At 43.0% G+C, this 24,500-nt stretch overlaps 1 protein-coding gene across 1 annotated transcript in view; it reads right to left on the reverse strand.

Moving 5' to 3' along the window:
* Window positions 1–24,500, reverse strand: part of m1ap (meiosis 1 associated protein) — a 90,224-nt gene that overhangs the window by 57,215 nt on the left and 8,509 nt on the right. The window contains exons 3-4 of the mRNA XM_060833190.1: window positions 12,621–12,810; window positions 9,658–9,819 (exon numbers count right to left, since the gene is read on the reverse strand). Coding sequence (XP_060689173.1) covers window positions 9,658–9,819; window positions 12,621–12,810 — 352 coding nt within the window. The remainder of the gene's footprint in view (window positions 1–9,657; window positions 9,820–12,620; window positions 12,811–24,500) is intronic.

Below are 24,500 nucleotides of genomic sequence, written 5' to 3' on the forward strand. Positions count from 1 at the left end.
TAGTTAATATGTACACATCATCAGGAGCATTTACAAAAGAGAAAATGACCCTTCCACAATTTACATTGACATGATCAGTCTCTCATGGAGATACCAATCCTCAAAGATCTTCTCCATGTCTCAGGAACCTTTTCTAGCGTAGTCTCCTCCTGCTCGTCTGGAAGCTCCTGTTGTTCTGCAGATATGTCCCTCTCAAATTGACTGTTGTTGCCCTATGTCATTGCTAGAGAAAGTGAGGACTGCAGATGCTGGAGATCAGAGCTGAAAATGTGTTGCTGGAAAAGAGCAGCAGGTCAGGCAGCATCCATAGAGCAGGAGAATCGACGTTTCGGGCATAAGGGCTCATGCCCGAAACGTCGATTCTCCTGCTCTTTGGATGCTGCCTGACCTGCTGCGCTTTTCCAGCAACACATTTTCAGCTATGTCATTGCTGTTGACTTCTTCCTGGGAATAGCAAATCCTGGCTCGAAGACAGATGACACTGTTGACACCACTGGACCTATCTGGACCAGCTCAATATTCTGAGGGACTTCCCCCAGTTGGTGAGGTGTGGCGACTAGCTGGTCTGTGTGTCTCCTCCAAATCGGTTCATTCCCTAGCCTGTACTGTATTTAATATTGGTCCTGTTTGAGTCACCACCATTGCTGAAATCCACTTTTCCAGAGATGTATAACTCTGAGCCAACATAGTCACTTCTCTTTGAATTACTCTCAACAATGAGGTTCCTGTCCTTCTGACAATCTGTCATTCTTGTTTTTGCTCTGCCTCTTCTCTGGTCTCTTCTGGCTGCAGTAAGTCAAATACGGTTCTCAACTGATGGTTGAACATTAAGGAGCTGGTGAACACTGGGTCATTGCATGTAGTGTATTCCTATATATGCTGAGAAACTTGTTGAGTCACTGTCCTAATGAACCTTCCATTTGTGAGGCCTACTTCAATATTTGTACAAGTCTCTCTGCCTGGCTGTTTGTTGCAGGGTGATGCAAAACCAATTTTATATGTCTGACTCTGATCTTCCAGGTGCTCCTTGAATGCTTGCACACAAACTGTGAACCACTGTCATTTACGACTTGTTCAGGGTTCCTGAACATGGCAAATATTTAATTCAGTCAGTCTGTTGTTGCTTCTGCTGATGCTGACTTCATGACTGCCACTTGGAGTGGGCATCTATGATCACTAGTAATATCTGTCCTTCTACTGATCCTGACAATCAATGTGAATCTGCTGCCATGGCAGCTGAGGCCAGTCCCATGGGTGAAGGGGTGACAACAGTGGCACCATCCTTATTAATGCTCAGGATTTAAATGATCCAGCTTTCTCCTCAATCTGGGAGTCCACATTCAGCTTCCAAAAATGTCTCCTGGCTACTTTTTCATTCGCACTATGCCAGGTGTCCTTGTTCTGAGACAAAAAAAAATGCAGATGCTGGAATCCAAGAGAGACAAGCAGGAGACTAGAAGAACACAGCAAGCCAGACATCATCAGGAGGTGCAGAAGTCTTGGATGTAACCCTTCTTCAGGACTGGGGGTGGGTGTAAGGGGAGCCACAGATAAAGGGGATTGGAGGGGGGGGGGGCAAGGTGGTGAGGTGAACACAGGGAGTACGACCTGGTTGGTTGATGGGAAGAATGAATCTGGTTGGTAGCTGCAAGGGTCGATGAGAAGAATAGAAAGAAAGGGGAGGAGCTGGGAAGGGAGTTGGGTGATGGGAAGGGAGGTTATTTGAAATTGGAGAACTCAACAAGTTCTCACAGCCCCTCCCCTTCCATTCCTCTCATCAACCCTTCCTCCAGCTACCGACTGGATTTATTCCTCCCTTCGACCAACCAGGTTGTACCCTCTACCTGTGTTTACTTATCCCGACCTTACCACCCTGACCCTCCAACTCCTTTATCTGCAGCTCCCCTTACACCCACTCCCAGTCCTGAAGGGTTACACCCAAACCTTTGACTTCTCCACCTCCTGATGCTGCCTTGCTTGCTGTGTTCTTTCAGCCTCCTGCTTGTCTATCTAGGTGTCCTTGGTCCAGCAACTTTCCTCTGAGTAGGACCGGGATAACAACTCTCATTCACACAACAAATAATAATCTGACATGGGCAATGCCCATGTCCTGGATGGATAAGTGCGTAATTCTGAGCGCTTCCTATGACATGTTCTTCCTCTCAGGACTAAGTTCACCACAAGGCTCAAGGCCAGGTCATTCCAGGTAGTGTTCTGCACACAACTCACTAACACTGGAACCTTGCCTTCCTGGGAAAAGTGCATAATTTTCAGCTTCCTGTCAGGAACATCATTATTTCCCAGCAGTAGTAACCTTGATAAAACAATTGCATTGCTGTGTTTCTCTGACTGTCAGTATCTAATTTCATATGAGTAGGCTGACAGAGCCAATGACCACCTCTGCAGGCATGCTGCAGCCATTGATGGTTTGCCTGTATATGTGTCAAAAATAGAGGTGAGCAGCCTGTGGTCTGTCAGCAGCAGGAATTGACTGCTATAAAGGAAGCAGGTGAACTTCTTAACAAACATGATGTCTAATCATTCCTTTTCCACTTGGGCACACGTCTCCATCTTCTTTAGTGCCCTCAATGCAAACACAATGGACCTTTCTTCTCCATTGAGCAAGATGTGTGACAGTACAGTGCCAACCCCTGAAATCAAGGTGTTGCATACTACCTACAGTGGCAATTTGGGATCGAAATGAGCCAACACTTTCAATCCGTTTCAGACTTGCCTCTCCTCTCAGTAAGCCTCCTCACATTCCTGGGTCCCTTTTCTAGCAATCAATCCAGGGTTTTAGCCAGCTCCTTTACAAGTTTAAAGAACAATCTAAGTTGAGACAAATTCTTTTGCCTTGGAAGCTTTCATCTGCTTGGGCGCCTTGTGCAATTACATAGTCCAGGTGCTCTATGGAGACATTAAAAAACTCATATTTCTTCCTTTTTACTTGTAGGCCATGTTCCTGCAACTTGTTTAGGGTTTCTCAAAAACTCCTCTTTGGATGGTCCAGTAATCAAAATATCATCCACTCAAAGTTTAGTCCTCTGTAATGGAGCTGGCACTGACATGATGCCAAAGGAAAGTTGCTTGTAGCCGAACAGTCCCTTGTGTGTCATTATTATCAGCGACGGCTAGGACTTCTTCACAATCCCACTCTGCAAGTAGGCACATGACAGATCCATTTTTGACAATTCCTTTCCCCTAGCCAGTACATCGAACAGGTCCTTAATGGAAGTGGGTATTTATCCACACAGAAGGCTGAGTTGACCATGTCCTTAAAGTCACCACAAATACTTGCTATGCCATCTATTTTTAAGAGTGGGATGATCGGAGTGGTCCATTCACTGATGGTTACCAGTTCTAACACTCTCAGGTTCACTAGCCTTTCCAGTTTCACCTTCACTTTAAGCTGGATGGTGTGCAGTACAGGATGCATCTTTACATTCCTTGGACAAGCTTCTCAATTCAACCAATGTTTCGAGCAGGATATCCCTTATCCTGCAGCAACCATTTTTACATCCTGAGGACCTTGGAAGGACTCACTCAGACTGTGAGATTTGTATTGAAGAGTCATGGTAACTTCCAGGATATTTGGTATCACCTCCAACATTTGACATTGATGTTCACATGATGAAGTGGAAGCTTTTAAGTTGACAAACTCTGGAAAGTTTGTGAAAAGGCACACTACTATACAGCCCTGTCGTGATGGTGGAGGATCCCACTGGTTGAACTGCTCAGCTCTCATCACGGAGGAAGGCTCCATTTCATACAGTCATAGAGCTTTATAGCACAGAAATAGAACCTTTGGTCCAACTCATCTATGCTGACCAGATATTCTAAAATAATTTATTTCAGTTTGCCAGTATTTGGCCCATACCCCTCTAAACCCTTCCTATCATTGTACACATCCAGATGCCTTGTAAATGTTGTAATTGAATCTGCCTCCATCACTTCCTCTGGCAGCTCATTTCATGCACGTACCACCCTCTGCGGGAAGAAGTTGCCTCTCAGGTTCTTTTTAAATCTTTTCCCTCTCATGTCGAACCGATATCTTCTCGTCTTGGACTCCCCTAGCCTGAGAAAAATATCTTGATTATTCACCGTATACTTGCCCCTCATGATTTTATAAACCTCCTAGGTCATCTCTCAGCCTCTGACACCCCACAGAAAATAGCCCTAGCCTATTCAGCCTCTCCTTATAGTTCAAACCTTTCAATCCTGGCAACACTTGTGGATCTTTTCTGAACCTTTTTGAACTGTATACGTTCTGCCCTGATTTGCCTTATCAAAATATAATACCTCACATTTATCTAAATTAAAGTCCATCTGCCACTCTAGTCCATTGGCCCATCTGATCAAGGTCACGTTATACTCTGAGATAATCTTTTTCACTGTCCGTTACAGCATGAATTTTGGTGTTATCTGCAAACTTACTAACTATACCTCCTATATTCACATCAATGTGAATGTGGAGAATGTCAGATGTAGAACAGTATATCAGTAATACTACTCCTAAGCTTAGGTCAATCACAATGAAGCAACATGTTATTTCCTAACACAATGTGTTCTACAGGCTTCACAAGGAAGCCAATGCCATGCCTCCATAAGAAGTACGTAACTATGCAAATGAACGTTGCAAATCCAAACTGCTAGTCCAAAACATTGGGGCAGTGAATCTCAGACACCATGATGCGATCTGTCCCAAAAATATCACCCTTGAAATCACAGACCATACCTTTGCATTCGTATAGTTAGCTTTGCAAATTTGCAGCTGTGAAGCATTTTCTTCCAGTATCATTTATGTGAAGTGATGCAGAAGTGATAAACATAGGTGACACTTTTAAGATTGTGTCTGTAAGGATTTGATTGTCTGACACAAAAATGGAGACAATTGCTTGAGGCAATAATTTTAATGTTCATTCTTGCAAAAAGAATGAGATGACAATGAACTGCAATTTGCTTCCAGATGGGTGGTATCATACAATCAGTAGATGTATGATTAATACCATTGCCCCAAGCAGGGCCTCAAAGGAAAGAATCATATTCTGCCACTAAAGAGAAAGACTGTAACAACTCCACGTACTCAGCTTGCAGAGCAACCATTATATATCTCTGACTTAGAGTTAACTCAGAGTCATACAGTATAGAAACAGATCCTTTGACCCATAAAATCTATGTCGACCAACAAACACCAAACTATACTAATCTGATTTACCTGCACTTAGTCCATAGCCTACTTTGCCCTAGCATTTTAAATGTTCATCCAGATGCTTCTTAGATGTTGAGAGAGTACCTGCCTCCACTACCCTCTCAGGCAGCATGTTACATATTTCCTTTGAGTGAATGTTTCCCCCCCCCCCCCCCCCCGCAGATCTCCTCTAAGCTACTTACTCCTCAGCTTAAGCTTATGCCCTCTGATCTTAAGACACCTGCCATTGGGAAAAAATTCTCACAATCTATCCCATCTATGCCTCAGATCATTTTGTATTTTATCTGTGGTATTGAGCCAGGGCTGGGTCTTTCTTGCTAATTCTCCTGTTGCTCATTACAAAAAGGCTCAACAAGGTGGACATTGACAAGGTTATTCCCTTGGATGCAGAGTTCTGAAAATGGAGGGTATATTCTTATGATAGAAGAGTCTGAAATGAGGAGAAATATATTCATTCCGAAGATTGAATTCTTAGAACTCCCAATTCCGGAGCGTTATGGATACTCTATTGATGTGTACATCCAAGGCTGATGATTCAGAAAAAAAAGGATATTGGGAGCAGGTAGAAAAGAAAGTAAAAGATCAGCCATGATTGTATCAAATGGCAGATTAAACTCGAGGGGCTGAATGATCTGAAACTGCTTTTATTTCTTATAGTGTAATAGGTCTGAATAGAGCCAAGTAGAAAGAACAAGATAAAACCTAATTAAAATCAATTATATTTGCTATTCAACTTTCACAATTATCGACAAGGATTCACCATTTTGCTATGACAGCAAATAACTGGATTACTATCATGTGTTTTATCAGATGGTGGCAGTTATACTTTTAAATATAATACTTCCAAAAGGGATATTAAAGATCTCAGGTAGCCAGCATGAGTTAAAAATTCTATTTACAATAATTAATTAATTTACAGTCAATATGCTGTAACGCTGATTTTTTTAGAAATGATTACCAGTCTTTTTTATAAGACATAATAGTCATAGATTGTAACTGTTTGCTGTGAAATGATGTAATCAGATGTTTTACATACATAATATTTGCTTACATTTACAATAAATCTAGTGACACTTATTAATAACTAATTATCAGTCTCTAAGCATAACAGTTTCATGTTTTCAAGGTTAAGCACTTCTCCAGGGACATCATTCTGCAGAGTTCTACTGCAAGTTTAGAGTCCCTGAGCACAAACAGTGAATAGTAAATAGTTATAATTGGCCCTGGTTCTTCGATTTATGTTTACCATTAGGGAGCTTCATGCCAAAAACAGAACTTCTCCTCCTAGTTTAATAAAGAACAGAGAGATATATCTAAATCTGACAACTGAAGAAAACATGATTAATTTAAGATAAATAAGGTCACTACAAACTCAAATATCATAATCATCACTTCAAAAGTAATATTTATTTTTTGATCTTTTTCATCTCCCCTTTTTGTAGAAGTTGACTTATGTTAGGATAGATGGTTCCATGGGCTAGAGTGAACATTATTTGTGTCAGACCCAGAAAATTAATATTGACCTTGAGCATGTATCACAGACTAGCAATAAAACTTGTCTTCAGCTGGAAACCACAGCGTTGAAATTTTTTTTAGATTACTTACAGTGCGCAAGCAGGCCCTTCGGCCCAACAAGTCCACACTGACCTGCCTACATCTAACACTACAGGCAATTTAGCATGGCCAATTCACCTAACCTGCACATTTTTGGACTGTAGGAGGAAATGAAGCACCCGGAGGGGGGCAGACACAGGGAGAATGTGCAAACTCTGCATAGTCAGTCACCTGAGGCGGGAATTGAACCCGGGTCTCTAGCACTGTGAGGCAGCAGTGCTAACCACAGTGCCACCATGCCACCCATGGCCATTATGGCCATTGTTTAGAAATGTTTTTTCTGGTTAATTTTTTTCTACTCTCTTGCCCTGATCTGGTGAGGTCAATTCTAGCACTGTCCTTAGCATCATTAATGGTACAGTATGGAAGAAGCCATTCTTTAATGGAGCTACTCGATTAATTTCACTTACCCTGCTTTTTTCTATAGTCCTGTAAATTATTTTACTTGAAGTATTTATTGAAATCTCTTTTGAATCTGTTTTTATCATGTCTGTCTTTGTATGTCATTCTTTACTTCTTCTGGCTGCGGATCCTCTTATCACTGGAAACATCTTCCTTTATTTGCTTATATGAAACTTGCATGCTTTTCCAAACCTCTATATAATCTCCTCGTAAATACTTCTTCGCTAAGGAAAGAAACTCTCTTTTTCCAGCCTCTCCACATAAGATCCCCCATCCCCATTTTAACAAATCTGTTCTGTAGCTTCTCCTTAGCCTTGAAATACCTTCTTAAAGCAGAGGTAGCTTTGAATGTGGGGTGTTTTACAGAATAATGAATCAGGTTCACCCTCCAGGTAACTTAATGGCTAGTAACAGGCTACTAGGGTCAAGATTGAGGGGGTCAAGAGAATCTTATCAGTACCTAATGAACTTCAATCTGCACATGTCCAGTAGCCGTCAGGGCCAGAATCTGAGTGGGATTTCGAATGCTTTGCCAGGGTGTGGGAAGGTGAAAGTGAGGACTGCAGACGCTGGAGTGTCAGTTGAAAAGTGTGATGCTGAAAAAAATGCAACAGATCAGGCAGCGCCTGAGGAGCAGGAGAGTCGATGTTTCAGTCAGAAGCCCTTCATCAGGATCTGAGGAGGAGATTGACCCCAATGGTGTGCGGCTCGAAGGATTTCAGTTCATGTGCAGCTCTTGGTGTGGTATGGCTTGTTCATGACAGTGAAGATTAAAGGGCAGATTTGTTTGATGCATTAAAATTCAAGAAGTGTTTTGATTAAGTCATGAGAACTTGTTTCATATCGAGCAGAGGATTGGAAACTGGACCTCACAGGTTTAAGAGTTCTGGGTCTAGATTTGCCCTGTCTGAGAAGGAAGTTCAAAGGGCTTGCTCAGGGATGTTCGAAAGAACCCTTGTAAGGTGAAAAGAGCAAGGGGTGATGAGGTCAGAAACTTAGTCCCTCTCCCTCGAGCATGCTGGGTCCAATCCAGCCACAGACAGAAGGGCTGAGTATGTTTGTACGTATTTCCACGTATGGAGTCAGATATTACGAGGGGGCATAGCTTTAAATTAAGGGGTGGTAGATATAGGACAGACGTTAGGGGTAGATTCTTTACTCAGCGAGTCGTGAGTTCATGGAATGCCCTGCCAGTAACAGTGGTGGACTCTCCCTCTTTATGGGCATTTAAACGGGCTTTAGATAGGCATATGGAGGAAAGTGGGCTAGTGTAGGTTAGGTGGGCTTGGATCGGCGCAACATTGAGGGCCAAAGGGCCTGTACTGCACTGTATTTTTCTATGTTCTATGTAGCCTGGCAGATGTTTACAGGTGACTTTCAGTGAAACTTTTTCTACACTTTGCCCTGGAGCTGATGTTGCCACAGGTTCACTGATTCTTGCTTTCACAATAATGGTTTGGCAGGAGTGGCAACAAAAAAATTTTATGAATTTCACACATCTTCCACCTAGACGTACCATGCTATTCTCCTACCAGCAGTAGAAATGCGCTTCTCTCATACTGGGGCTACTGACAGAATAGCACTAGTAAGGTTACCTACCAAGGCACTAAAAGTGGGATTTGAATCTGTTTTAGGTCCTTACCTCAGGAAAATCTTAAAGATGGTAAAAATAATGCCAATTCAATCTTAATCAGTGAGAAAGGTTTAGCAAAACCTCTGCTTCAGTTTATTTTTCTTTATTAATTAAGCAAAGGATTTTATATATGCATGCAAAGCTCTCTATATTCTTATGTCCCTTTTATGTTTAGCTCTAAGCTATTCTTATTATTTCTATTTGCTCTTCACTAGATCTCATCTGTAGATTCTATATTGGTTCTCTACTGTTCTATGAACCGTACAATGTTAATAAACATCTTTCTCAGTCTCATTTAAACTCTATAATTTGAATAACACACCAAACTTTTACTCTAGGTGCCTTTCTTTTACACACATCCCTCCCCCCACTCATGGAATGTGTCTATTCTGTTTCTGAGCACTCTCTTTTTTGAAGATTCCCATTGTTACAATATTCTTTGGTCTATCCATTTTTGATTCCAATCTACCGATGTTAAATTCCTATTGCACCTACTGAAGTTAGCCTGAGGTAAGTATTTTTATGCTTGATTGCACAGCTACTCTAAACCTGATATATCTTCTAATCTTAAAATTAACAAATTCAAATGAAGTCAAATGATAAGATTCTCTTGGCACCCTCAATTTTGACCCTAGTAGCCTGTTACTAGTTCTATAGTCTGCTTGATACTATATTTACTAAGGGTATATTTGTATGCTATGATATATTGAATTCTGAAATTCTCCACATGATCGAAACAACTCTTAGGTGTAGCTTTAATCAATCTTTTTTGCAAGTCATCACTCATAACACTGATTACTTCTTCCTGTAGAGCTGGGAAGACGTACTGCTGGAAACAGCAAATGAAGATGCTCCTTGTCCGTTCCATGATTGTGTAACCAACTCTTGAAGAAACTATCCAGGCTGATTGCGTCATTCTCAACTGTTTGCAGATCGATGTCTGTCCCCAGTATGGAGCATTCTATTCAGTAAAAATGGTATCCATTAAATAATTAACTGGAGCAATACCAGTGGTAATCACTTTTAAGTTATCTGCAATGATATTTACCAGCATAAAACTGTTTACCAACAACTGGCAAACTAATATTTCTGTGGTAAAATTAGATGGTCCAGCCAACTCAATCTGGGTCAAATACAGTCATAGTACATAAAATGAATTTCATTTTTCATCAAGTGGCCTTGAAGTGCACCACCAAGTCTGGAAATTGCTTAATCAGCTCATGGTCTTATGTGAATGGTGGATTGTGCAAAAACACTGCAATCATAATCACTGAGCTGTAAAAGAAGCAGGCAGTACTGTTGTAATCTTATCAAAGAAAAGGAGATTAGAATCATTCATGGCACCCTGGATGAATGCTAATCTTTAACAGCAAAAGCAATGGACAGACTTTATGATGGACTATATTCCCTGTCCCCAACCTATCCTAATTAAAAACTTGTTAGGGAACTGTTAAGAACAAGTTAGCTTCCCAGCAGCCACTTTACACTGGAAACAGCATTAGTTGCCAGCATTAGTTGAGAATATTTGCACCCATTGGGGAAGGAGGTACTGCCTTATGGAATCTGATTATTTGTCAGCTCTGTAATCCCAGCAGTGCCAGGTTGGAGCAGTGGCCATTGGTGGGACCACAGACATCCTGAAGGGAAGGCTATGGGGTTAGACTTCAAGGTAAATCCAGAGTATGGTATACTCCAGCAAGGGGAATGAGAGGCTGTGTCTCAGAGGCCAGGGTGAGAGTAATGATCTCTGAATGGTACATGAGGAATATCCATAGATGACCTCCAGAGCAAGATCCCCTGGCCTTGCGTGATGCCAGCTCAGGCAATCTGCCGTGGGCAAAATATCAGCAGAAGTGGAATGAGAAACCTCACTTCAAAACCACAATGGCCTCAAAAGTGAGCAGTTTGCCTCATGCCTCCACTAACCACAGTAAAATGGGATTCAGAATGGGGGCAGAATGGAATCAGTGAGAAAGTCACGTGCTGCCTTTTACAAGCCTTCTAACATGTTAACAGGGGGCAGTAGAGGAGCAATGTCAGAAACATTTCGATGGTGTAAAGTACTGATCAAATAGAATAGTTTTAAGTCAAAGAATGGAGGTGAAAACTGCACTTCATTCAGAAACAAATGGACAGTAACAATGGGATACTGACATCTTCCTAGATGAATAGATTACAGAAATCAAACTCTGAAGGAAAACTTTAGCTATTTAATACATCTTTGTTGGAACCAACCAATCATGTCACAGATTGGCCACTGAAAAACAACTTTTATCCTGGTGAAGGTTACAGGTAAGCCTACATACATTGTTTTTCATGCCAAGTTCTTACATTCTATTGGGTTACATCTGGAATTATGCAGTATAAGGAAGAAAGTGTTAGAAAGTGTCATATTGGCAGTCTTGTGACACACTATGCCTGTCACGGTTAAATAGTTGAAAATGTGTTGCTGGAAAAGCGCAGGTCAGGCAGCATCCAAGGAGCAGGAGAATCAACGTTTCAGGCATGAGCCCTTCTTCAGGAATGATTCCTGAAGAAGGGCTCATGCCCGAAACGTCGATTCTCCTGCTTCTTGGATGCTGACTGACCTGCTGCGCTTTTCCAGTAACACATTTTCAGCTCCAATCTCCAGCATCTGCAGTCCTCACTTTTTCCTCGATGGTTAAATAGTTGGCTTGCAGTGTGGAAAATGTGTGATGAAGAATGAGATATTCAACAATGGTGACAGTTGAATATGCGGTGAGTCACTTGCGAAGTTAAGTGTGGTGTAATAACCACTGATGAATCCAGAGAAGCAGAGCAGGTGAGCTGTTGTGAGTGTTGAGGCCATGTGGAGCGGTGAGAAGAGAGTAGCTATAATGAAATCACAGAATATTTTGCAGCATGGCAAACATATCCTGAAAGTTGGGCCTCCTTCCTCCTCTCTGATTTCCTCCCACTAACAGCAATGGAATTACCTGGAGGGCTTTCTGATCCTGAGACGAAACAAGATCTTTCTTCTCATGTGCCCCACTTGCCTGAGCAGCCCTAATATATAATTTAAGAACCTGGAGCCATGTCTGAATTGTTCTGAGCCATATTTCACCTAGGGGTGTACCATCTCTTTCGGAGATGCTGGCTATCTTTCCGAGACACACCATATCTAACCCCAACTGCCCAAAGAGGCATAGATCAGACATCTGAATCATTTCAATGAGGTTTCAGCAGGCTTTTAGATACGATGCACCAAAGTTTTAGGCTGGTATTTCCAGATGAGGGAAGCAAATGGAAAGAAAAATAAGTCTAAAATCCCATCTTCAAACTATAAATGAAGGAGCATTTATCCCAGAAACCCAAAGGAGCAAACAAAATTAAGCATATAAAGTAATACAAATTGTTTAGAGAAGGTTAAAACATGACCATGGTTATGAATCTGCCTGGACCATCTGATGGTAATGTTTTAAATGAATTACAGTCGTGAAAATAAAAATGGAGAGAGATGCAAAATGCGCTGACAATTTGCTCTCACTCTTTTTGTATTATTACGCCAAGTAAAATTCTAGCCTGTTATGTCATGAGTAGGTGGTAAAAATAATGGAATCAGGATATCAAGCTTCCCTGCTAGCTGAATATGTGCTGCTTAGCTAAACAGACCAACAAGATCTCAAATTTAATCAGCTTACTGAATTACCTATTTTAACAATTTGGTAAGGACAAATAACAACTGTAAACAAAAATCCAATCACTTAATAAAACAGGCTCCAATTACTTGTAAGTACAGACCATCAAGGTTATTTTCTTTGCTAGATAGGGCTGACTCTGTGTTCCACGCCATGTCCATCAATTCCACTGGGTTACATCTGGAAATGTGCAGTACTTGTAATCGCCTAAGGCTGACTAAATCTGTTTCACTGAGGCCTGACTCTAGCTGCTTCACCACATGCTTCCCAGGCTGGCTGGTGAGTACAGTAATCTGAAAGGGTAGAAATAAATGAGGGTTATTAAAGGTCAATGTTTAATTCATCCACATTTAGAATCACATTTTTCAGCTGAATGAGTGCTAACAACCTTTGCTGTTTCATATGGTTTTCTGGATTCACTATTTTTAAATATTTTAGTTACATGATTTTCCTCCTCAAATTTTTCTCATAACTTGCTAAAGAATTGATTATGCTGAGATGCAATTCCACGTGCGTTGGACATGCTCTAGAACTCATGATTATTTTTCATACATGAGGCTGAAGAACTTCAATAAATTATTCCAGCATCACTAGTGAACCAACCTTATTATTCTTTCATGCAAACATTACTACATCTAGCTGATTTCCTCAGTTTTATTTGGTTAAAGCCACATGAACTATTGTAGTGCCCAACTGTTGCCTTCGCTGTTATGGGTAACCTCCAGCACAGACCAAAGATCTATTTTTCTCTACAGATACAGTGTTTTTCTGTTTTTGCTCTTACTCATAGATTTGTATGTCCTGGGAGGTGATTTTAATATATTAGACTGCTGGGATGACTTAAACTACTAGATTTAATGGGCTAATTTTCACTCATTGGGTGGAACCTACAGGATTATGTGGAATGCTGGTTTTACAGTCTTTTAGGTTGTGTGGGATGGGAGTGGAAAGTTGAAAGTCCACAGTGGGAATTAATTCTGGGTGGAAACTTATTGGGCCCTAAACATCGTAGGCTCTGAAGAGAAATCTCACAGAGTTACATGAGATGTCAGACAACACCATTTTTGACATCAGGAGCAAAATGTCCCATTTTCCAACAAAACTCTGGATGTCAAGATGAGATTCTCATTAGGGAATTACAAGATTTCTATTAATGGCGACAATTGCTCATTTTTACCCTTATTTACACTGAATCCCACTTTATTAAGATGCAGATTCCTATGTTACCTATAGAAAATAGACAGCCGAAAATCCTAACATGAAAGTCAGAATGGATATCTGACAATTCCAGCTAACTGCTTGCTCCTCTAGATTGGAGACAAAAAAAAACTGCAGTTGCTAGAATCCAAAGTAGACAGGCAGGAGGCTGAAAAAACACAGCAAGCCAACATCAGGAGGTGCAGAAGTCAACATTTCTGTTGCAACCCTTATGTAGGACTGTAGGTGGATGTGGGGACAGCTGCAGATAAAGGGAGATGCAGGGGCAGGGTGGTGAGATGGGGATAGAGGAGACCAAACGTAAACTTAGGGAACGGCCCACTGAGCATCACAGCCGGGTCCACAGGGGACGACTGGACCTCCCAGTCACTGCCCATTTCAATTCTCCCAATCACTCCCTCTCCAACATGATCATCCTTGGCCTCCTCCATTGACAAAGCAAAACACAATGCCTATTGGGGGAATAACTTATCTTTTGCATCCTACAGCCCGGAGGACTCAACATTGAGATCTCCAATTCCAAATAACTTCTGTCCCCATCCCACAATTCCCTTCCCAGCCATTCCCCTTCCCTGCTACGGCTCCCTGAAACCAACCAGATTCATTCCTCCCATTGACCAACCAGGTCGAACCCTCTACCTGTCTTCAACTATCCCCACATCACCACCCTGCCCTTGCCTCCATCCTTTATCTGCAGCTCCCCCCGCACCCACCCCAAGTCCTGAAGATGGGTTATATCTGAAACTTCGACTTCTGCACCTCTTGATGCTGCCTTGCTTGCTGTGTTCTTCCAGCCTCCTGCTCTTCTGCATTGTCACCTTGTTACCCTGCATCAATGTCTCAGGGTGTGTTCCAAGGGCAGAGATTGCATGCAACACATCCACTAGCTTTGGCATCCAACATGTGTCAGTCTCACCACATCATCAAGGCACTTCTCTCATATGGTTCTGCACTGTAACCCCACTATTGCAGTTAGTAGGCACCTTTCATTGCAATTCTGCTATAAGGATTTTATGTGTGCAGGGACTGGCATCCCACTTGTGGATTGGAAAGGCTGCATCTCAGGGTTGGTGAAGGTGACGATTGCAGATGCTGGAGATTAGAGTCAAGAGTGTGGTGCTGGATAAGCACAGCAGGTCAGACAGCATCCGAGGAACAGGAGAGTCAATATTTTGGGCAGCAGCCCTTTATCAGGAATGAGGCCGTGAGCCGAGAGGGTGGTGAGATAAATGGGAGTGGGGTGGGGCTGGGGGGAAGGTAGCTGAGAGTGAGATAGGATGGAAGAAGGGCAATGGTGATAGGTCAGAGAGAAGGGTAGACTGGATAGGTGGGGAGGAAGATGGACAGGTAGGAGAAGTCATGAGGGCAGTGCCAAGTTGGAAAGTTGGATCTGGGATAAGACGGGGGATGGGGAAATGAGAAAACTGGTGAAACTGGTGCATCTCAGGGTTGCTCATTCGCTCTCCTAGTGCCTGCTTGGATGCTCATTTCATACCTAATTTTAACTTTGTCCCCTTAGCCAGAACTGAAAAGCTCATAGAACTGTCGAACTTCATTGCTTCTTTGTATGGGCACAGAGCTAGGCAGCTTGCCATGCTGGTTAGCAGTCATCATTCAAGAAGGTGGACACATTGCGATAAAAGCAAAGTTGCCATAGTCCCAAAGGAGAATGTTCTCACAAGGGATAGGGGCTAACAAGAAGTCATTGTCCAAATTGGAACGATATAGGAAGGGAGAATGTTGAGATTCTGTAGGGAGTTTACAGAGAGTTAGGCAGAAATTTAAAAAGGAGGTCCTCAAGGGGAGTAATATCTGGATTACTCCAAGTGGTACGACCTAGTGAGGGCAGGAATAGGAGGATAGAGCAGATGAATGCATGGCTGAGGAGCTGGTATATGGGAGAAGGATTCACATTTTTGGATCATTGAATCTCTTTTGGGGTAGAAGTGACCTGTACAAGAAGGACGGATTGCACCTAAATTGGAAGTGGACTAATATACTGGCAGGAAAATTTGCTAGAACTGCTTGGGAGGATTTAAACTAATATGGTGGAGGGGGGGGGGGGGAGGTGGGACCCAGGGAGATAGTCAGGTAAGAGATCAATCTGAGACTGGTACAGTTGAGAACAGAAGTGAGTCAAACACTCAGGGCAGGCAGGGACAAGGTAGGACTAATAAATTAAACTGCATTTATTTCAATGCAAGGGACCTAACAGGGAAGGCAGATGAACTCAGGGCATGGTTAGGGATATGGGACTGGGATATCATAGAAATTACAGAAACATGGCTCAGGGATGGGCAGGACTGGCAGCTTAATGTTCCAGGATACAAATGCTACAGGAAGGATAGAAAGGGAGGCAAGAGAGGAGGGGGAGTGGCATTTTTGCATTAGTGGGATAGCATTACAGCTGTGCTGAGGGAAGATATTCCCGGAAATACATCAAGGGAAGTTATTTGGGTGGAACTGTGAAATAGGAAATGGATGATCACCTTATTGGGATTGTATTATAGACCACCTAATAGTCAGAGGGAAATTGAGAAACAAACTTGCAAGGAGATCTCAGCTATCTGTAACAATAATAGGGTAGTTCTGGTAGGGGATTTTAACTTTCCAATGAAAATAATGATATATTTCCAAGTAAGGTGAGTGGCTTGGAGGGGAACTTTAAGATAGTGGTTTTCTCCTTTATCTATTACCCTTGTGCTACCAGATAGAAGTGGTTGTGGGTTTGCAAGTTGCTATCTGACAATCTTAGGTGAACCTCTGCACTAGATAGTACACACTTCTACTACTGGGTGTCGGTGGTAGAGGGAATGGATACTTACAGTCATACAATCATAGAGATGTACAGCACGGAAACAGATCCTTCGGCCCAACTCGTCCATGCCAATCAGATATCCTAACCTAATCTTTTGCCATTTGCCAGCAGTTGGCCCATATACCTCCAAACCCTTCCTATTCATATACCTATCCAGATGCCTGTAAATGCTGCAATTGTATACCACTCTCCACCATTTCCTTTGGCAGCTCATTCTACCATCTGTGTGAAAACGTTTCCTCTTGGACCCTTTTAAACCTTTCCCCTCTCATCCTAAACTTCTAACCTCTAGTTCTGGACTCCCTCACCCCATGGAAAAGACTTTGTCTATTTATCCTATCCATGGCCCTCATGATTTTGTAAACTTCTATAAGGTCACCCCTCAGCCTCCCAAGCTCCAGGGAAAACAGCCCTAGCCTATTCAACCTCTCTCTGTAGCTCAGCCTTGTAAATCTTTTCCAAACTCTTTCAAGTTTCACAACATCCTTCCGATAAAAAGATCAGAATGATGCAATATTCCAAAAGTTGCCGAGCAATATCCTGTACAGATGCAGCATGACCTCCCAACTCCTATACTCAATACTCTGACCAATAAAGGAAAGCATACCAAACGCCTTCTTCACTATCCTATCCTATCTACCTTCGAATCCACTTTCAAGGAATTATGAACCTGCACTATAAAGTCTCTTTGTTCAGCCACACTCCCTAGACCTAACCTTAAGTGTATAAGTCCTGCTAAGATTTGCTTTTCCAAAATGCAGCACCTCCCATTTATCTACATTAAACTCCACCTTCCACTCCTCAGCCCTTTGGCCCATTTGATCAAGTACCCATTGTACTCTGAGGTAATCTTCTTTGCTGTCCACCACATTTCCAATTTTGGTGTCATCTGCAAACTTACTAACTATACCTCCTGTGTTCACACCAAAATTAGTTATATAAATGATGAAAAGTAGTCGACCCAGCACCAATCCTTGTGGCACTCCACTGGTCACAGACCTCCAGTTTGAAAAGTAACCCTCCACCACCACTCTCTGTCTTCTACCTTTGAGCGAGTTCTGAATCCAAATGGCTAGTTCTCTTTGTATTCCATGAGATCCAACCTTGCTATCTAGTCTCCCAGGGGTAATCTTGTCAAACACCTTACTAAGGTCCATATAGATCATGTCCACCATTCCCCCTCATCAATCCTCTTTGTTACTTCTTCAAAAAACTCAATCAAGTTTGTCAGACATGATTTCCCACACACAAACGGGGTGGCATGGTGGCTCAGTAGTTAGCACTGCTGCCTTAAAGCGCCAGGGACCCGGGTTCAATTCCAGCCTCGGGCGACTGTGTGGAGTTTGCAAATTTGCTCAGTGTCTTCATGGTTTCCTCCGGATGTCCGGTTTCCACACACGATCCAAAGATGTGCAGGTTAGGTGAATTGGCCATGCTAAAGTCCCCATAGCGTTAGGTGCATTAGTCAGGGGTAAATGGAGGGGAAGCGGTCTGAGTGGATTACTCTTTGGAGGATTGGTGTGGACGTGTTGAGCTGAATGGCCTGTTTCAAAGCCAAGCGGACTATCCCTAATCAGTCCTTGCCTTTCCAAATACATGTAAACCATGTCCCTCAGGATTCCCTCCAACAATTTGCCCACCATTTCCTTACCATTTTTCTTAAATAGTGGTACAATGTTAGCCAACCTCCAGGCTTCCGGCACCTTACCTGTGACTATCGATGATACAAATATCTCAGCAAGGGGCCCAGCAATCACTTCCCTAGCTTCCCACAGAGTTCTCAGGTACACCTGATCAAGTCCTGGGGATTTAGAACAAGAACAAAGAATAAAGTACCTTACAGCACAGGAACAGGCCCTTCGGCCCTCCAGACCTGCGCTAATCCAGATCCTCTACCTAAATCTGCCACCTATTTTCTAAGGAACTGTATCCCTTTGCTCCCTGCCCATTCATATATCTGTCTAGATAGATCTTCAATGATGCTATCGTTCTGCGCTGGCAATGCATTCCAGGCACCCACCATCCTCTGCATAAAGAACTTTCCACATATATCTCCTCTAAACATTTCCCCTCTCACTTTGAACTCATAACTGATTTCTCCACTCTGGGAAAAGGTTTCTTGCTATCCATTCTGTCTGCACCTCTCATGATTTTGTAGGCCTCGATCAGGTCCCCTTTCAACCTCCTTCTTTCCAATGAAAATAATCCTAATCTACTCAACCTCTCCTCACAGGTAGCATGCTCCATACCAGGCAACATCCTAGTGAACCTCCTCTGCACCCTCTCCAAAGTATCCACATCCTTTAGGTAATGTGGTGACCAGAACAGTATGCAGTATTCCAAATATGGTCTCTTCAACTGTAACATGACCTGCCAATTCTTATACTCAATACCCCATCCGATGAAGGAAGACATGCCTTCTTGACCACTCGACTAATCTGTATTGTGACCTTCAGGGAACACCCAAATCTCTCTGTACATGAGTTTTCCCCAAGACTTTTCCATTTACTGCACAGTTCGCTCTTGAAATGCTTCTTCTAAAATGCATCATCTCACATTTGTCTGAATTGAACCCAATCTGCCACTTCTCTGCCCAACTCTCCAATCTATCTATATTCTGCTGTATTCTCTTGACAGCCCCCTGCACGATCTACTACTCATAGAACATAGAACATAGAAGGATACAACGCAGTACAGGCCCTTCGGCCCTCGATGTTGCGCCGACCGAATCCTACCTAACCTATACTAGCCCAATAACTTCCAAATGCCTATCCAATGCCCGCTTAAATGACCATAAAGAAGGAGAGTTCACCACTGATACGGGCAGGGCATTCCATGAACTCACAACCCGCTGTGTGAAGAATCTACCCCTAACATCTGTCCTATACCTACCACCCCTTAATTTAAAGCTATGTCCCCTAGTAACACCTGACTCCATTAGCGGTAAAAGGTTCTTAGTATCTACCCTATCTAAACCCCTAATCATCTTATACACTTCTATCAGATCTCCCCTAAACCTTCTCTTCTCCAATGAGAACACCCCAAGTGCCTCAGCCTTTCCTCATAAGATTTTCCTACCATTCCAGGCAACATCCTGGTAAACCTCCTCTGCACTCGTTCTAAAGCTTCCACATCCTTCCTATAGTATGGCGACCAAAACTGCACACAATACTCCAGATGAGGCCTCACCAGAGTCTTATACAACTGCAACATGACCTCAGGACTCCGGAACTCAATTCCTCTGCCAATAAAGCCCAGTACACCATATGCCTTCCTCACAGCACTATTTACCTAGGTGGCAACTTTCAGAGATCTGTGTACATGGACACCAAGATCCCTCTGCTCATCCACACTACCAAGTAGCCTACCATTAGCCCAGTAATCCATCATCTTGTTATTCCTACCAAAGTGAACGACTTCGCACTTAGCTACATTGAATTCCATTTGCCACATTTCCGCCCAGCTCTGCAACTTATCTATATCCCGCTGTAACCTACCACTTCCTTCCTCACTATCCACAACTCCACCGACTTTTGTGTCATCCGCAAACTTGCTTACCCAGCTTTCAAGTCCTTCCTCTAGATCATTTATAAAGATAACAAAAAGCAATGGTCCCAAAACAGATCCTTGTGGTACACCGCTAGTAACTGCGCTCCAAGATGAACATAATCCATCAACTACTACCCTCTGTCTCCTTCCAGCCAGCCAATTCCTAATCCAAACCTCTAATGTATCCTCAATGCCATACCTCCGTAGTTTTAGCATTAGCCTACCATGGGGAACCTTATCGAACGCCTTACTAAAATCCATATACACAACATCTACTGCTTTACCCTCGTCCACTTCCTTAGTCACCTTCTCAAAGAACTCAATAAGGTTTGTGAGGCACGACCTGCCCTTCACAAAACCATGCTGGCTATCCCTGATCACGTTATTCCTACCCAGATGTTCATAAATCTTATCCCTTACCATTCTCTCTAAGACTTTGCCCACCACTGAAGTCAGACTCACTGGCCTATAGTTACTAGGGCTATCCCTACTCCCTTTCTTGAACAATGGGACCACATTCGCTATCCTCCAGTCCTCTGGTACTATTCCCATTGACAATGACGACATAAAAATCCAGGCCAATGGCTCTGCTATCTCCTCCCTAGCTTCCCATAGGATCCTGGGGTAAATGCCATCAGGCCCAGGAGACGTATCTATATTCATCCTTTCCAATATTCCCAAAACCTCTTCCCTGCATATTTCCAGGGCATCCATTCTAATTATTTGTGATTCCATATTCACATCAGCAACAGTGTCCTGTTCCTGAGTGAATACTGATGAAAAGTACTGATTTAATGTCTCTCCAATCTCCTCCGCCTCCACACACAACTTCCCACTACTATCCTTGACTGGACCGATACCTACCCTAGTCATCCTTTTATTCTTGACATACCTATAGAAAGCCTTTGGGTTTTCCCTAATCCTACCAGCTAAAGACTTTTCATGTCCCCTTCTCGCTTCTCTTAGCTCCCTCTTTAGCTCCTTCCTGGCTACCTTATAACTCTCAATCGCCCCTACTGAACCTTCACGCCTCATCTTTACATATGCCGCCTTCTTCCCTTTCACAAGGGACTCCAATTCCTTACTAAACCACGGCTGCCTCACAAGGCCCTTTACACTATGCCTGACTGGTACATACCTATCGAGGACACGCAGTAGCTGCTCCTTGAACAATCCCCACATCTCATTAGTGTTCTTCTCTTGAAGCCTGTTTTTCCAATCCACACATCCTAAGTCATGCCTCACTGCATCATAATTTCCCTGCCCCCAGCTATAACTCTTGCCCTGCGGCGCACGATTATCCCTCTCCATCACTAAAGTAAAAGTCACCGAGTTGTGGTCACTGTCCCCGAAGTGCTCACCTACCTCCAAGTCTAACACCTGGCCTGGTTCATTACCTAGAACCAAATCCAATATAGCCTCCCCTCTTGTTGGCCTGTCGACATATTGTGTCAGGAAACCCTCCTGCACACATTGTACAAACACCGACCCATCTAATGAACTCGAGCTATAGCTCTCCCAGTCAATATCTGGGAAGTTAAAGTCCCCCATAACAACCACCCTGCTACCTTCACTCTTTTCCTGAATCATCCTCGCAATATTATCCTCTACTTCTCTAGGACTATTAGGAGGCCTGTAGGAAACACCTAACAGGGTGACCTCACCTTTCCTATTTCTAACCTCAGCCCAAACTACCTCAGATGGCATGTCCTCTTCCATCGTCCATTCCACTGCTGTGATACTATCTTTGACAAGTAATGCCACGCCTCCCCCTTTTTTACCCCCATGTCTGATCCTACTAAAACATTTGAACCCTGGAACGTGCAACAGCCATTCTTGTCCCTGTTCTACCCACGTCTCTGTAATGGCCACAACATCGAAGTCCCAGGTACCAACCCACGCTGCAAGTTCACCTACCTTATTCCTTATACTTCTGGCATTGAAGTATACACACTTCAATCCACCCTTCTGGTTACAGGCACCCTCCTTAGAGATCACTGCATTATTCCTAACCTCCCTACACTCAAGGTCCTGTACCCTAAAGCTACAGTCCTGGTTCCCATGCCCCCACGGAGTTAGTTTAAACCCTCCACTTCTCTTAATGTCATCTGCAAACTTGCTAATGAGGCAACCTACACTTTCCTCCAAATCATTTATGCATACCACAAACAACACTGGTCACAGGTCTCCATTTTGAGAAGGTCCCTTCCACTACTACTCTCTGTCTCTTGTTGTCCAACTAGTTCTCTATCCATCTGGCTGGAACATCCTGGACCCTCTGTGACACCACCTTTTTCATCAGCCTATCATGGGGGAACCTTATCAAACGCCTTACTAAAGTCCATGTCTGTGACATTTACGTCCCTTCCCTCATCAATCAACTTTGTCACCTCTTCAAAGAATTTTACTAGGTTTGTAAGACATGACCTTCCCTGCACAAAACCATGTTGCCTATTACTGATAAGCCCATTTTCTTCCAAATGGGTATATATCCTATCCCTTAGTATCTTCTCCAGTAGCTTTGCTATCACTGATATCAGGCTCCCAGGTCTGTAATTATCTGGATTATTCCCGCTACCCTCCTTCGACAAGGGGACAACAATAGTAATTCTCCAGTCCTCTGGGACCTCCCCCATGTTCAAGGATGCTGCAAAGATATCTAGCTATTTCCTCTCTCGCTTCCCTCAGTAACCTGTGACAGATCCCATCCGGACCTGGGAACTTGTCCACCTTAATGCCTTTTAGAATACCCAACACTTCCTCCCTCCTTATACTGACTTGACCTTAAGTAAGGATCTATCCCTAACTTCAACATCTACCATGTCCCTCTCCTCGGTGAATACCTATGTAAAGTATTCATTAAGAATCTCACCCATTTTTTCTGACTCCAAGCATATCTTTGCTCCTTTTTCCTTGAGTGGGCCAACCCTTACCTAGTTGCGTTCTTGATCCTCATATCTGAATAAAAGGCTTTGGGGTTTCCCTTAACCCTGCTTGCTAAGGATATCTCATGACACCTTTTAGCCCTCTTAAGTCGTTTCAGATTGGTCTTACATTCCCAATAATCTTCCAAAGCTTCGTCTGTCTTTAGACCTTATGTACGCATCCTTTATCCTATTAGCTAGTGTCACAATTTCACCTATCATCCATGGTTCCCTAATCTTGCCATTTCTATCCCTCATCCTGACAGGAACCTACCTCTCTTGACCTCTAATCAACCTCTCTTTAAAAGCCTCCCACATATCGAATGGGGATTTCCATTAAAACAGCTGCTCCCAATCTACATTCCCCAGCTCCTGCTGAAATTTGGTATAGTTGGCCTTCCCCTAATTTAGCACTCTTCCTTTAGGACTACTCTCATCTTTGTCCATGAGTATTCTAAAACTTATGGAATTGTGATCATTATTCCCAAGTAATCCCCTACTGAAACTTCAACCACCTGGCGGGCTCATTTCCCAACACCAGGTCCAGTATGGCTCCTTCTCAAGTTGGACTATTTACATACCGTTCTCGAAAGCCCTCCTGGATGCTCTTTACAAATTCTGCTCCATCCAGACCTCTAACACTAAGTGAATCCCGGTCAATGTTGGGAAAATTAAAATCTCCTATCACCAGCACCCTGTTGCTCCTACATCTTTGTATGACCTCTCTACATATTTGTACCTCGTTCTCATTTGGGCCTTGGCAATACCCTGAGGAACTCCTGCAGAAGTGTCCTATCAGGTAATATTGCAACCATTGGAAAGTTTGCTCTTGATAGTCATTGAGTGGCCTGTAGTACAATCCCCTTCTATCCACTTTTGTACATTTCAAGACATCCAGTATTTGCTCCTCTGCAATATGGACATTTTTCAAGATGTCACCATCTATTTCTGCATATTCTATATCTTCCATGTCCTTCTCCACAGTAAGCATTGTTGCAAAATACTTGTTTAGTATCTCCTGCGGCTCCATACATAGGCTGCCTTGCAGGTCTTTGAGGGGCCTATTCTCTCCCCAGTTATCCTTTTGTCCTTAATGTACTTTTAAAAACCCTTTGGATTCTCTTTAGCCCTATTTGCCAAAGCTATTTCATGTCCCCTTTTTGCCTTCCTGATTTCCCTCTTAAGTATACTCCTACTGCCTTTCTACACTTTTAATGATTCTCTCGATCTCTCATGTCTGTACCTGACATATGCTTCCTTCTTTATCTGAACCAAACACTCAATTTTTCCAGTCATCCAGCATTCCCTATACCTACCAGCCTTTCCTTTCACCCTAACAGGAATACATTATCGCTGGACTCTCGTTATCACATTTCTGAAGGCTTTCCATTTTCCAGCCGTCCCTTTGCCTGCCAACATCTGCCCCCAATCAGCTTTTGAAAGTTCTTGCCGTATACCATCAAAATTGGCCTTC

Source organism: Hemiscyllium ocellatum, chromosome 1 (assembly GCF_020745735.1).
Source record: "Hemiscyllium ocellatum isolate sHemOce1 chromosome 1, sHemOce1.pat.X.cur, whole genome shotgun sequence".
NCBI lineage: Eukaryota > Metazoa > Chordata > Chondrichthyes > Orectolobiformes > Hemiscylliidae > Hemiscyllium > Hemiscyllium ocellatum.